The sequence below is a fragment of the Microplitis mediator genome, chromosome 5 (assembly GCF_029852145.1).
Source record: "Microplitis mediator isolate UGA2020A chromosome 5, iyMicMedi2.1, whole genome shotgun sequence".
Taxonomy (NCBI): Eukaryota; Metazoa; Arthropoda; class Insecta; order Hymenoptera; family Braconidae; genus Microplitis; species Microplitis mediator.
Genome location: NC_079973.1, coordinates 16967633 through 16983261, shown reverse-complemented (window position 1 = coordinate 16983261; position 15629 = coordinate 16967633). Strand labels below are relative to the sequence as shown.

Sequence of the window (15629 nt, the reverse complement as noted above, 5' to 3'; positions counted from 1 at the left end):
TGTTTTTATATTTTTTAATCTTCAATGGCAATCCAATCCTATTTATTGTAATATTTGGCTAGCCTCTCTGTGCTAGCATCAATAATTACTTTTTATTTCAAAACGGTTTCGCCCCGAATATACTTGCTGGGCTCATCAGTAAAGTTGATGCAAGTATATTCTACTTTAGACCGTGTAATTGATGTTAAATTTTTACTTATTATTATTATTATTACCGTTTTTTTTTTTATCGTAACATTAATAAACTATTTTACACATTTTTTGCTCTATTGTCGACTGTAAAATCTATTAAATTATTTAATAGATAAATAATAAATGTAATAGTTGACTTTATAATTTATTTAATGCAGCGTCTGTTGCATCGTTAAATATATATTTTCCATTATCGCGCGCTTGATTCCAGGTCAAAGGGATGATTAAATCTTGTTCAGACAAACACCTATTCTTTTAAAAGTATTTCGAGTGTAATGACACCTTTTTTTTTTATCGTAAATATTATTTATATTAAAACACTTTTACAATATTTTATTAAAACAACATAAAATAAATAAATGAACAGTTACAAAATGTAAAAAAAAAAAAAAATAAATAAATAATTTTTTATTTAAATTTGTTTAAAGGTTTACAAGAAGAAGACTGAAGCTGCTAAAAAAGAGTACTTGAAAGCATTAGCAGCCTACAGAGCATCGGTAGTAAGTAAGAGTGCCAATGAAAATGAACCTCAGCCTCCTCAACAGCAGCCGCAACAACAGCAGCAACAGACTCAGCAACAACAACAACAACAGCAGCCACAACAACAAGCTGTTCAATATGGAGCATACACTGGTTACGGTGGTAATACAGGACCAGGAAATGTAGCTTATCAAGTTTATAGTCCGCAATCTCACCAGCCACCCTCGCCGCAACAGCAACAGCATCAGCAGCATCAGCAGCAACAGCAAATGGCCATTAAAAAATCACCCCATCATCTTACTGGTATGCAGCCTACTCATCAGCAGCAACAACAGCCACAGCAGCAGGTAAATTTAATCAACATCATTAATATTATTTATTTTACATATAAATAATAATTTACATTTTTAAAAAAATTATCTTATATAAGATAACAATTACTAAACATATGACTAATGGTTTCAGGGTTTAATGGGTAATCCAATGGCGTCGCACATGACGCAGCAACAACATATGCAACAGCAAGTCTCTCAGCAGCAATATATGCAGCAGGTCAGTGAACTTACCCTTCATGCACTACTTTGATATGTTATATATATATTTAAAGACTTTTTTACTACACTACATATTCTACTATCCTAGTAAAATATATTCAGATCCCAAGTTTAAATTCACTTCAGTAATGTCTTCGAGTTTTTACTCCCCTTACCTCGTAACTTTATTGTATGTAATTCATATTTGACTACATATATATACCTATAAGCTATAAGTATTGTAAATAATGGTGAAAGAAATAAATAGTGTAGTGTAGTATACTATGTAATATGATTTTAGCTTGTGGAGAACGAGCGTTAAACAGCGGGTTTTATTAACGCGAGATTGCGTCAAATTACCCGGTAATTTTAACTTTAGTGCATTAGTCAAAATTACCGTTGATTATCTTCCGTGTTGTAACTGCTTTTCATAATGTGATAGTCATTTTTATATACTTACATACACAATGTATATACACTGAGAGAAAAAAGTGCATATTTTCAAGTAAAAATACTTGATTCAAGTATTTTAGATACTTAAATAGTACCAAGTAAATAAATTCTTAATTCTAGTAAAAATACTTGTGAAATCTATTAATACTAAAAACTTAGGTTTAATAAAAAAATACTAATGTTAAATAATAGAAAACTAAAATTTAATATTTAAAATACTTGAAATAAATGATGAAAAAAATTTAATTTAGTAATTAAGATACTCCAATTAAATAACAAAAAGTCACATCTAGTAGTTAAAATACTCAAGTTCAATAATTAAAAATTAAAGATTAGTATTTAAAATACTCGTGATCAATATTGAAATATTTTAATTTAGCATTTAAAATACTTTAATTTAATAATTATAAGTTTTTATTTACTACTTAAAACACTAAAGTATAGTAATTGAAAATTTTCATTCAGTATTTGAACGACTTAAGTTCAGTAATTAAAAATTTATAATTAGTAATTAAAATACTTAAGTTTAATAATGAAATCTTCTTATTTAGTATATGAAATGATCAATTCAATAATTAAATATTGATATTTAGTATTTAAATTTAATCCGTATGGATGCTTCTTCGGATTCCCCTGCGCTGTTATAGCTATGACTGAAAAGCATTCCAAAAATCTACTCACAAGTATTTACCTCAAGGGTACTTGTACTCTTCTACTAGGACATTATCCTGTTGCGAGTAGTTGACAGAGTGACTTTTACACTCCTTTAAACGGAACTTATTACTTCTATTCTAACTGTCCAACTAGGAAAATGTTGCAGCGCTCTTCTGCGCCTAGCGGTGACTCCTGGTACTAATTTTTTCTTTCGCACTCTGCGTTTGCACACTTTGTTATTTTCACTCGCCTTATTTTTTCTCTATCTCTTTATTCATTTAAATTTATTTATTTTTATTTATTTTTTTTTTACACGCATTATATTTTTTTGCGTTTATTTTTTTTTCTTTTAATAATTTTTTTTTTTTATATATGAAAATATTGTGACTCGTCACACCATGATAAAAAATTCCTTAAGTTGAGAAAAAAATATTCTCAAACTGGAAAAAAAATCACTTGGGCTGAGAAATTTTATTACTTAGTTTAAAATTTTTTTTTTGTTTTAGTTCGAGAACTTTTTTTGTTGACTTAATACAAAAAATGTCTTTAGCCAAGAATAAAGATTCTTGACTTGAGAACAAAATATTCTCAAACTTGGAAAAAAATTGCTTGGTCAAAGAAAGATTTTTCTTGGGTTACGTAATTGCTTTTTTGAATATAGAAATATGTCAACTTAATTCAAGAAATAATTGCTTGTTACAAGTAACCCATGTATCTAGTAATATATTACTAGATCGAAGCAATAGTTGCTAAAAATAAGAAATATTATACTTCAATTTAGGAAAAATTTCTTGTTTTAAGTATTCACAGAAATAAGTAAAAAAAATACTTGAAAAACATTTTTTTTTCTCTCAGTGTACAGATAGATAGGAACTATGTATTATAGTGGATGAAGAGGTAAGATGGACAAAAAGTCACGGTCGATGTTGGTATGTATAGACCGCGAGTTATTATTCATCTATAGACTTTAACGAGCATTCCAAATTTTTTTTTTTTTTTTTGTATTAGTGATTAGTAATGTAGAGTTGAGAGAAGGACGTAATTTCAGGAGTCACCGCTAAGCGGCGTATAAGCGCACGGTCTTTTCCTCCTGATACATGTCATCTACCGTTTAACAGTCGTTCAAATGAACAATTTTTTTTTCATTAAAAAAATCACTGTTAATATAAATGCAAATTGTACCATAAACGGCAAAGATTCATGCTATAATTTGTTAACCTTGATTTAAATCCTCTAGCTAAATGATAATGGGCTTGAGCATACCTACGTAAGTACTACTTACTACTTATCATGATATCTGTATACAGATATTTATGATATTTGTTGTGGATGTACGTCAAGTAATCAATGAAAATCTATCGAGTGCCAATGGCTAGAACATATGGGGCATTCCACGCCAAATCGGACGGTTTCAAAAATTGATTTTTCCGATTTTCTTAATTTTTTGGACTTGACTTGAGGATCCATCTTTTTTTAAAAACACGGTTGAAAACTTAGAATTCAAAAATCTCGATTAAAACATTTCGTATATTTGTTTTGTACTTTTTTCTGTAAAGGCCATCTAAAAACGAAAATTTTGAAAAAAAAAAACCATTGAATTTCGACCATTATTACGAAAGTTATGATCAAACAATCATAAAAAGAGCGGTTTTTTTTTGAAAATTCGATATTTTTTGAACCATTGATCAAAAAAATCTCAAAATTTACCAGGAAGCCTCTTTGAGGGGTACTAAAAAATACCAAAAAATTAAGGAAATCGGAAAAATCAATTTTTGAAACCGTCTGATTTGGCGTGGAATGCCCCATACGCACTTCCTATATTCTCCATGAGCGGGTGGACAAACGTACGGGTACGGACTCATGCCGGCGACTTCCTAGATTTTTCTAAATCGTCCGCCATCATGGGGGATAGAAGTGCATATTTTACTGTCGTAATACAGAAATGTATTAATTTAATTATTTTATTTCTTCGACCGCTGAAAATAAAGTTATTAAAATTTATAGATCTACACTGTTAGAAGTATTTATTTGAACCAAATAAATATTTGTTAATAGTTAATAAATGATTTATTAAATGAGATTTATTTGGGCCAAATAAGCCATTTCTTAATAGTTAATAAATGGCTTATTTGAATAGAAAGAAATTACACGTGATGTTAATTAAGCAAGGTTATGACAAATAATTTATAGGACTGTTTAATTTTATTTTTTTAAAGAAAATAATACCCACAATGAATGTTAATTGAAGATAAAAATTATTATCCAAAAGACATAAAAAAAATGAAATATTATAATAAATTTTTACTAACAATCACACTCATTCCATTCAAAGTTATAACCTTAACTTCATGTGTCATTTCTTTCTATTCAAATAAGCCATTTATTAACTATTAAGAAATGGCTTATTTGGCCCAAATAAATCTCATTTAATAAATCATTTATTAACTATTAATAAATCTTATTTGGCTCAAATAAATACTTCTAACAGTGTACTATTCAAATATTTATATGGAAATTTAACTTTGAAACTTACGCATTAATAAGAAATGAAAAAAAAATTTAATTTATAATTACGGTGTTTGAAAGTTTCGATTTATTCTTATAAGAATTGAAAATTTGGTATTTCTATAAGAACTTTTGAAGAGTATAAATTTGAAAACCATTAAATAAGAATTCCTGCTCTATCGACTGTCAATTTACACAATAAAAAAAAAAATGATTTTAATTACTTTTACTTTCGCATGGCGTTGCTTGCACAGAGACGGAGAATATGGAGTAAACATACACAAAAATATTAGCTAACCTCGTAAAATGAAAAATCTTTTATTGATTTATATATTATAATTAAACAAGAATTCAAATAATTATTTTAAATAGGGTATTATTTTAAATTGCCTAACATTTATTAGTTAAAATAGTGGAGACAGCAAACGACAGACAATATTAATTTAAAAATAAAAAACGAAATAAATTCAGTGGTAACAGAAAAAAATTTGAAAAACGCATGCGAAAAACTTCGAAATTTTTATGTATATATTTTTTTTTTATTAATATATAAATTATTAGACGTCTGATATTTTCAGTATCGTAATTATTTCAGTATTTTGTGGGTTATTTACAACTTAAACTTCATACAGACATTTCAATTGAAAATAAATTTAAATTTTACTCATGAATTTCAAATTGAAATTTATTCAATCTATTAATAAAAGCCGGGATTAATAGTATATTACACACCTAAGGCGGTAAAGTGAGAAATGTCTCAGATCACGTGTAATTGTTGGCCGAGGTGACGCTTCGGCCAACAATTACATGTGATCTGAGGCTTTCTTATTGAATGCCCTAGGTGTGTAATATACTATTTAGTGTTTTTTAGAATCTCAACAGCTAAAAATTTAGTTGTAAAAATTCTCAGTTATTTTAAAAATAAATTGTTTTTAAAAGTCTATTTATTTAGAAGTTTATTTATTGTACGAGTGCAAAAAATAAAATTTATTCATTTATTTGAGTATAAGAAAAAAATATAGGTAATATTTCACCTTAATATGTTTTCTTTCAAGGAAAAATTAACGAAACAGTTCCATGAAGTTGTAGGAACCTTCCCCATGTTTATAGGAACCATTTCTGTAGATTATTAGTGATTTTCTAATAATTGTAGAGAAGGTTCTCGTACAGTGTTAAAACGGTTCTCATAGTATTATAGAAATAGTTCCTAGACACATCAGTATTATTCTTATATCTAAGTCCATATATCTATAAGAATCATTTATATATACTAATGTAGGATCCATTCCCACTAAAGCACAGAAACAATTCTTACAATTTATTCTCCGAATGTTTCGAAATTATTTATAAATGTATCAGTAAATAGTTGTGAAACAAAAATAAAATTCATTACACATGCGCTATAAGCGTAAAAAAAGATTTTTAAACCTAAAAATATTTTAAGCTATTTTTATTTATTTAAAATTTATAAAATCTACCAAAAGTTGGATTATTTATTAATTATTGAAATGTTTGTAAACAGATACCTCAACAACAAGTTCAAGTTCAACAGCAACAAATAATGCATATGAGTCCACCACGTGCTGATTCTTTATCGAGTCCACCACCAGTATCCGGACCTCAATCAAATCACGGGCAAAGGCAACCCTCAAACGTATGCATGCGTCATGGATGTCCAAATCCGCCGATCGTTAATAGCGAGTGGGAAGATGAGTATTGCAGTAATGAGTGCGTGGCTAGCCACTGCAGGTTTGTGTGAGCATTATTTTTTTTTACTACATTGCTTAATTTATTAAAATATATATATATATAAATAAATATTCATCTATTTAATTTTTTTTGCTCTGTAAATATATAAATACTTGAATTTAAATTAATTACCATTTTTTATTTATTTTTACAGAGACGTTTTCACCGGATGGGTCGCATCGAACCAAAATTCTCAACCGAATTATTCAACGGTTAAATAAATAATTAATTTAAAAGAAGAAATAATAATTATAATAATAAATTATTAATATAATAAGGATGAAGATGGGAAATTTTTGATTATACTAGGAACCACTAGTTACAAGTTTATAATTTACACGTATCGTATAAAAAATAATAAAACCCGCAAGTTATTCGTGGAATCTGTTGACCCGCTAAACTAAAAATAAGTTTACACAATATATGTACATAAGTTAGTGATGAAAGAAAAAAATGAAGAAAAAAGAAAAAAAAAAAATTGAAATAGAATAACAAAAGAATTCTGATTTGCTGGAGACAAATCATGCATTTAAATGATCTGACAACGACTCTGATAAATGCGGTTTCAATTTTATTATAAGCCAATCAAGAAGGCTAATAAGCAATTTGACTGTGAATTATTAACAAAAAAAAAATTGTTATTTATCGATTAACAAAAGTTAAATAATTAATAACAAACAATTTTTTTTTTCAGTACGTTTTGTAAAATTTTATCTGATTAAATATTGAGATTGTTGCACGTAAAGATTTTTTTTATTTAGTATGAAATTTAAAATATATTTATAATTTTGAATGTTCATGAATTCAAAGTATAATGATTAATGTAATTGAAATATTTGATCGATCTTAAAAATATTGATTTATTTTATTATTTGAATTAAAAAACAGAAATTATAATAAATATAAAATGTATTTTTCATGTATCTTTCAATGATTAAAATAAATAAATTTCATCTTAAATAATAACATATTTATATACATATGAACTGAATGTTGTACTAAGACAGCAATTTTAATGACTTGGAACAAAAGTCACATTCCCGATTTATTTATTTCACTATATTTATATCAATGTGTACACAAAAATATCTAAAAAAAAAAATATAGTAATAATTAAATGTATTAACAATAACGTTTACCTGCATATTTGACAGTTGAATAGTAATTAAAAGTACAAGATTTAAAAAATTAATGACAGGAAATAAAATTTGAAAAAAAAAGAAGTAAGAAAGAAAGATAAAGCATAGACAGAAATTACTGGATATAATTTACATCCTGTTGAATAAATTTTATTTTTAACATTATTATATTTATAGTAATCGAGTAAACTTTGGAAACGTATACGTATATATACTTAATGTCTGTAATAAAATTATTAAAAAAAATATGATTGCATTGTCTACTAACATCTTTAAGAACTTTATTTATTCAAACAAAATTATATTTATAAAAAAAACTTTAACAGTCACGTTGCTTGCAGGATTTTTGATTAAAATGATTTAGAAATTTATTATTTTGTGCCAGCATCAGGAATTTTTATATTATTTTTATTATTATTAGTTAATATTATTCTGTATTAGTATTAATTTGGTATTATTTAAATAAGCCAGCGGTTAATGCGCGATGTACCTACAGTACACATGTATTATTATTTGTTGATTTTAATTTTTAATTTATGCGTAATGTAAAATGACTGCAGGATTGTTTTTTAATTTTTTATAATCAAAATTTAAGACAAATAATTGTTTTAAATTATATTAATAAAAAATTTTTTACAGAATTATAAATTAATAAACGCACATTGTGTAAGAAAATTATTTAACGATGGAGACTGCAGTGCAGAATATTTATTACTATAGTTAAATAATAAAATCCTGTTTTGTTATTAATGTTAATTTTTTTATTTTTTAAATAAATATAACCAATGAAAATAAAAAAAAAAAAAAAAAAATGTGAGGAGTTTAAATGATTAAGCAATTTAAAAAAAAAAAAGTTTTTTTTTAAATCGCGCTTGTATGGATAAAATTTTTTATTTTTTAATCAATATCGTTTTATAATTTTGATTAATTATTAATATTATTATTAAATGTAAATACATAAATATAATCGATAGATTTATAGATCATACTGTATACATAATCAGCTCTGTATTATATTAATAATGATTTATGATAAATTACAAGAAAAATGATGAATATATATTATAAATATAATAGGATATGAATTTAAAATATAACTATTAATTATTAATTATTATCATTATTATTATTGATTAATTGATTTATTTAAATAAATATATTAGTTATGATTATCAGTAATTGCCAGAATTAATTGTCATTTATGTGTAATGAGGCATATTAATTATTTTAAATAAATAATACTAATTATTTAATAAATAAATAAATAATATCGTACATATAATACAGAATAGACTAAATAAAATCCCTTCCTCGTTCATGTACAATACCCGACAAAATAAATACAATTTTACAATACTAAGTAATAATAATAAATAAATAAACTATGATGATAATAATAATAATAATAATAATAATAATAATAATAATAATAATAATAATAATAATAATAATAATAATAGTAATAACATAAATAATAAACATAGTAAAAAAAAAATCTTGAAGTTATTAAAAACATATTATTGTAGTAAATAGTCACTACGCATAAAATGCTAATATATGGTAGTGATTTGCAATGAATTTATGTTCATTATTAATTGTTTTCTGTACAAAAAACAAAAACTTAATTAAACGATTTCAATCTCAAATGATTTTTTTTTTTTAATATTTATATTCCTTATAAATTTTATTATAATGATAATGTAAGCAATTTTGTTTATATTAAAATGAAAAAACTTTTTGATTTATTTTTAATTCAAATAAATTTATTTATGAGTTTAAAATAAGGTAAAAAAGTTCTATAACAGAAATGAAAATTGTACATTAACAAGTGGAAAGTTTGCTAATGTTAAAAGTTTTAAAACGTAAATCTAGTAAAGCTATGAATTGTACGATAATAACGTAGTTAAACAGCTTATATGTTATTTTTATATGTTAATTTCATCTAGTTTAATGCCGTACGATTTATATTTTATGAGATGGAAAAGTTTGTTAATAATATATAAGCTCTGAAAACAATCAAGAGTTTTATGGAGTTTCTTTTTATTATTTTATTTTTTATTTTTTCTTTACAAGTTTAATATAAACTCGAGACGACGACCGTCTACATATATACGTAGAGTACGAGTAATTTATTAAATTTCACTTTGTTTTATATTATGCATAACGCAGTAATAATAATAACTTTTACTGGGTTATACTTTTTTTTTTATTTTTCATTAATTTATAATTTTAAATTTGATTATAATTTATATTTTTTTTACAAAACGTTTGACTGATTTTAGAATAATTACCTATAAAATAGCAAAGCTTTTTAACGATTCTCAAATTACGTGTTAATTATTGCTAATTTTCACTAACTTTGCGTAAGAACTTTTATTTTGTCAATTGACTTGTTAGTTATACAACTCATTACCGACTTATTCTCATTAATTCACCGAGTTCTAGATGATAATCCTATCCCGAGTTCAAGTGTTGAAGTTATAAATATTCTACTGTAAGGTGAATTGAAATTTGTCGATAAAATTTTAAGCTTTACTTACTGTTATATAAAAATGACAGAGTCAATATTTTTTATTTATTTTTCTATTAAACACATCAAAAATATTTATGTATTTACTGATATTTTCATTGAAAAATCGATGATTAGTTTCATACAATATCTTAATTGAAAATTACCTTAAGTTATAAATGACCAATTGACTTGAAATTTTTGAGTCAATTAGATAATTGTATATTTTATAATTATACAAAAACTTAATAAAAAATTACCCGTACAGGCGCCTATAAAAATTCTATAAAGTCATAGAACCAGATTCTGTTCAAATTATCCATTATTTTTAACTTCCCGCTAAGAAAATTGTAAATTTTCCAAAATTCGGAAAGTTATTGTTTTCCCCCCGATTTTCGAAAATCGAGTTTTCATCATATGTCGACGTTTTGAGGTCCTAGGAAGCTATTCTGACTATTTTCAGAATGATGTCCGAGTGCAAGTTGAACGATCGACGTCAAAATCTAATCAGCTCTAGAACTTAATAAAACGCGTCGATCGCCGCCTTAACCATCTCAATCGGTTAATGCGTTCGAGAGATATCGCGGGAGAAAGAAATAGTGAAAAACAGTTTTTTCGAAATATATTCGAAACGACTGAACGGATCGATTCCAAATTTTTATTAGCTATAGAATTTTTAATAAAACGCGCCGATTGCCACCTCAAACGTCAAAATCGGTTAACCAGTTCAAAAGCTATCGGCGGTGAAAAGTAAAAAAAATAACATTTTATATTGTTTTTTCCAGATAAATCATAATATAATGTACTAAAATGTGTCTGAAAACATACAAACTTTTCCTCTTTATGGTCTCTTTTGATTATCATATAATGTCATCTAACTTGTTATTTAGTTTAAATCATACTATCAACAAAAAAATTGATAAAACACAGTCTTTAATGTTTTTCTCGGATATTCCATATATTATTGCTCTGACCTAACTCAAAACTCATTCAAATCTTGATTTTGATTACTGACATTGATTTCTGCCTCAACACATTTATTTCAGAGAACATAATCGATAATAAAAATTTAAAAGCCGCTTCTTCATTAATAATTTTCGATTCTTAACTTTTCGAACTCTAGCATTAAACGTAACTTGTTAGAGCTTGAAAAGCTCATAAAAAAATGATTCCATGTGATAGCATTTTCGAGAATATATTCACAGTAATGTTTTCAAGCTCCTTGAGCTCGAAAACAGCGGGAAGTTTTGGGGCTGGCCCGCAAGGTCAACCGACGCCCAGATTTTTTTTTTTGTTGTTGTTCAATACTTTTATTTTCTCAATGGAATGTTGGACATTACTATTTTCAAGCTTGAAGAGCTCAAAAATGTGTTAACAATAGTATTTTTGAGCTCAAGAGGTCGAAAATAGTGGGAAGTTTTAGGGCCGACCCGCAGAGTCAGGCGGTTTTCAGATTTTTTTTTTATCGACTTATAAAGAGACATCTATCAGCTCATTTTCAAATTTCTGTATTAGTTTCTATCACTGGTAAGTGCTTTTCATTCGAAAAATGTATAGATCTTCAACAAAATAATAATTATAAGACTTTCCCAATTTTTCAAAGAACGAAAGAATTTTTGTTTTATAACAATTATTTATTTAAGTAAATAACAAAAGTAAATATTGTTTGTTATTTTATTATCAGTAATTAGAAAATTACTTGACTTTCTCTTACAAATCTAATAGATAAACACACAAATTTATATTTTTTACAAAAAAAAAAAAATTTATTTAAATTTAAAATTGATTATTTGAAAATTTTTTTACCCTGTAAATAATTCAATTATTATTTTTTATGAATTTTTTAATTTTTACTAGAGATGAAAAACTATGATTATTACCAATTGAAATCTCGATCGATAAATATCAGTCGATAAAGAACTATAGTTCGTAATATAATAATAACAACAATAATAACAATGTGCAGCCATTTATATTCACACCTAAGCATCTTTTTCACTCTGAATAATGTAAAACGTAATAGAACTATTAAAAATCATTTAATCTCGGTCATATAACATTGCATAAAAAGTAATTTATAATTTATGTTAATATCAATTGCAATGTGCAAATTAATACATCATATCTCAAAAGTTATTGTTGAAAGTGAGCAACGATTCATATATTCATACATCACAAACACTTGAGTAAATAACTACTTGTGGGTCAAATTTAAAAATTGATAGTTGTAATGTCTGTTATCTATATTCTTGTTTCTATTATATAGTTTCTAAAACACTTGTAATTTAGTCAATCTTAACATACTCATCTTAATGTCACAAAACCAGAGCACTAAAAGAATCTCAACAATTCAATGGTCAGTATAATTTATAAATCGATAGTTGTGAAAACTATAATTAAAATATATGATTTCAAATAACTAAAAAAGATTTAAATTGAATATTTTCTAATCTATGGAAGCCTCAGGTGGAAAAATACTATATTGTCATTATTTATTATAATTAATTATTGTGGTCAAATGAAGATCTATATTTTTAGAGCTTTGATTAAATCTTACAAAAACACCAAATTTTCTATTGTGTTGTATTGAATTTTCGTCAAAATGTATCAGAATTTTGTTATTTATATAAAATTTAATCATAACTTTTAAATGGGAATGAACTTAAAACTACGAGCTCGACAATTTGTGCCACAAAAATACTTTTCAATAATAAAAAGTTAAAAATTTTATAAGACTATCGTCATAGCTAAATTGTTTTTTTTTTTTAACGACAATAGAGAATTTTTAAAGTGTTGCTGACTCTAATAATAGTGTATCAAGACCTCATCTTCAGACAATATCTTGTTGATAAAAATCTATTTAAATAAAAATCTCGCCTTTAAATATATTGTCAGTTCATTGTACAACTGATGCACAAAAAAACACATGTCAAGATCATAGTTTCCAAGACATTTTTTTTCATCATCATTATAATGATAGTATTATTTATTGTAAATGTTATTTTTTTGGCCGCTTTAAACAATTAGTTGTTTTAAATCATTTTTTAAAATCAAAGTTATATACTATAACAAAAACAATACAGTAGGACCTCGTTATAAGACTATTCGTTTCTCTCAAGCTATCGCGATACCTAGTTTATATTAAAGACAGCAAATAGTATTATAACGGGGTCCTACTGTAGCAGCTTAATTACATAATTGGTAAATAAAATACTTAAAAAAACACAATTTTTTTTTTTTTTAGATAATAGAACCTGCGAGAATCGTGCAATATCAAAGAAAATGTTTATTAAACACATCTCTATAATTATTCCATCATAATGTACCTGCGTTCGTTAAAAGGAAAATTAGTACTTTTTATAGGATTTATTATTGGATTTATTGTTACACTTTATTTAGCTTCAATTATTGACAATTATTGTGACTACAAAACTAATAATTGTCATGATAAATCACTGCAATTTCATAAAAGTAATAAAAATAGTTATAATGGCAATTTAATAAATGAAAAATTGATAATACGTGGTGTTAAATCATCATATGAGGATATTAATTTGTCTAAAGACACAGAAGAATCATTGGTTGAAGATAAGCAAAAATTAGAATATGAAAAATGGTTGAAGGATAATAATATTAAATTATCAAATATGGATCTGGATCATCAGTACTATGGATCATTGACTGAAAAAAGTAATTATACAACATCATTATTGGAGTCTGAATGGCTAAAATCAAAAATAAATATAATATGTGTAGTGTTTGTTGATAAAGTAAAATTAGCTCGAGCAATATATAATACATGGAGTACAAATTGTAACAAAATATATTTTTTTTCACATAAATTATTTGACAATCAACTGCCGATGGTTAAATTGTCTGTAAATATTACATCATCGTGGCAATTATTGTGTGAATCAATGCACTACGTATGGAATTTAACAAATGACTCACTGCAATGGATAATATTTGTCAAGGATGATACAATAGTATTATTAGAAAACTTAAGATATTATGTTGCGCCATTAAATTACAATGAAGGATATTATTTAGGACATCCAGTTATTTTATGGGGACAAGCTTATAATGTAGCACAAGCTGGTTACGTATTGAGTAGAGGGTCTGTTAAAAAAATAATTAACCATTTTAATACTCATGATAAATGTTTGTCAGGTGGTAAGTATTGGAAACAAGAAGATTACTATCTTGGTAAACATTTATCAAAATTTAATATTCACCCATCTGATACGAGAGATTATAAATTACGTGATAAATTTCATGGATACTCATTGCAAACTCTATTATGGGGCTTAAATAAACTAGGAAATTATTTTACACATGCATTGTATCCTACTGGACGTGATTGTTGTTCGCCGAAATCAATAACATTTAATGTCCCTGATGTTGATAGATTGTATACTATTAATTATTATCTTTATCATTTATTTGTATATAACGAAGAAGGTAAATACGGAAATAAGCCTGCACCTACGCCAGTACCTGAACATGAGGTAAATACTTATTATATAATTATTTTTTGATATTTACATAGTATTGTAAGTCCTGATTGAAATCTACGATTGAAACCGATTGAATTCGATTTAAAGTAAATCGGATTTCAATCGATTAATCGAAAGGCGTTCGAAGTGCCCTCGTAGACTCCGATTAAGATTCACTCGGTTTCAATCAGAAAATAACATTAATTTTTTAGACTTTATTCTGATTGAAATTGATTGAATCCGATTGAAATTATTTTTCTTGAAGATAATAATTATATTTAATTTTCAATCGGAGTTAATCAGAAGTTTCAATCAGGAAATGAAATTAATCATGTAATTAAATAATAACTATTTAAATTTAGGTATGGAAATTAGTGTTGAGAGATGAATTCAATATAACTAATTATAATAATATTACAAATGATCTTTACTTCAAAATTTGGAAATTCAAATATGTTGATCCAACCCAAATAGGTTATCTGAAAGATGATGATTATAGTAACATAACAAATTTTTTTGAAGCGCTTTGGTCGAAGCAAGAATCCGGTAGGATGAATAATAATTGAATTTACAAAAATTAATTAACTCTTTTTAATTATTTGATTTGACAGTATTATCTTTATTAGACATCGTAGAAATAGTATAATTATGACAGTATCTATGATTGTAATACTGATTTAATGATAATTATTTTTCGTTATTATTCTTGAAAATTTTGAATTACAAACAGTACATTAATTTATCCGTCCTACTACATATATTTATAAATAATTGTTGTAATATTAAAATAGACTACTATTTATACGAATTTATGTTGTTAATAAAATGATAAAAATTGATTATATTTAATATCAACTTGGATGTTAATTTATTTATTAGATAGAAAAATTTAAACGCAGTGTTTTCAAACTTTAATCTG

At 25.6% G+C, this 15629-nt stretch overlaps 2 protein-coding genes across 3 annotated transcripts in view; both read left to right on the top strand.

Moving 5' to 3' along the window:
* The window catches only part of LOC130669046 (TOX high mobility group box family member 3-like), a 123438-nt gene extending 114211 nt beyond the window's left edge, over positions 1-9227 (top strand). Inside the window, exons 8-11 of one of the 2 annotated variants that reach the window (XM_057471709.1) lie at positions 621-1019; positions 1138-1224; positions 6340-6572; positions 6721-9227. In XM_057471709.1, coding sequence (XP_057327692.1) covers positions 621-1019; positions 1138-1224; positions 6340-6572; positions 6721-6787 — 786 coding nt within the window. In that variant the 3' untranslated portion in view covers positions 6788-9227. The remainder of the gene's footprint in view (positions 1-620; positions 1020-1137; positions 1225-6339; positions 6573-6720) is intronic. The other variant, XM_057471710.1, reaches the window with a different exon arrangement.
* A 2856-nt stretch (positions 9228-12083) lies between these two features.
* Positions 12084-15523, top strand: LOC130667844 (glycoprotein-N-acetylgalactosamine 3-beta-galactosyltransferase 1-like). The gene is made up of 3 exons (XM_057469712.1): positions 12084-12570; positions 13459-14722; positions 15073-15523. The coding sequence occupies exons 2-3, from the start codon at positions 13535-13537 to the stop codon at positions 15274-15276; spliced, it is 1392 nt and encodes a 463-aa protein (XP_057325695.1). The 5' UTR covers positions 12084-12570; positions 13459-13534; the 3' UTR covers positions 15277-15523.
* Positions 15524-15629: the final 106 nt, after the last annotated feature.

Bases quoted from the DNA above. Each gene is read 5' to 3' on its own strand.
- LOC130667844 (XM_057469712.1), top strand. From the start codon at position 13,535: ATGTACCTGCGTTCGTTAAAAGGAAAATTAGTACTTTTTATAGGATTT. The intron at 14,723-15,072 runs GTAAATACTTAT...ATTTAAATTTAG, and splicing joins CGCCAGTACCTGAACATGAG to GTATGGAAATTAGTGTTGAG.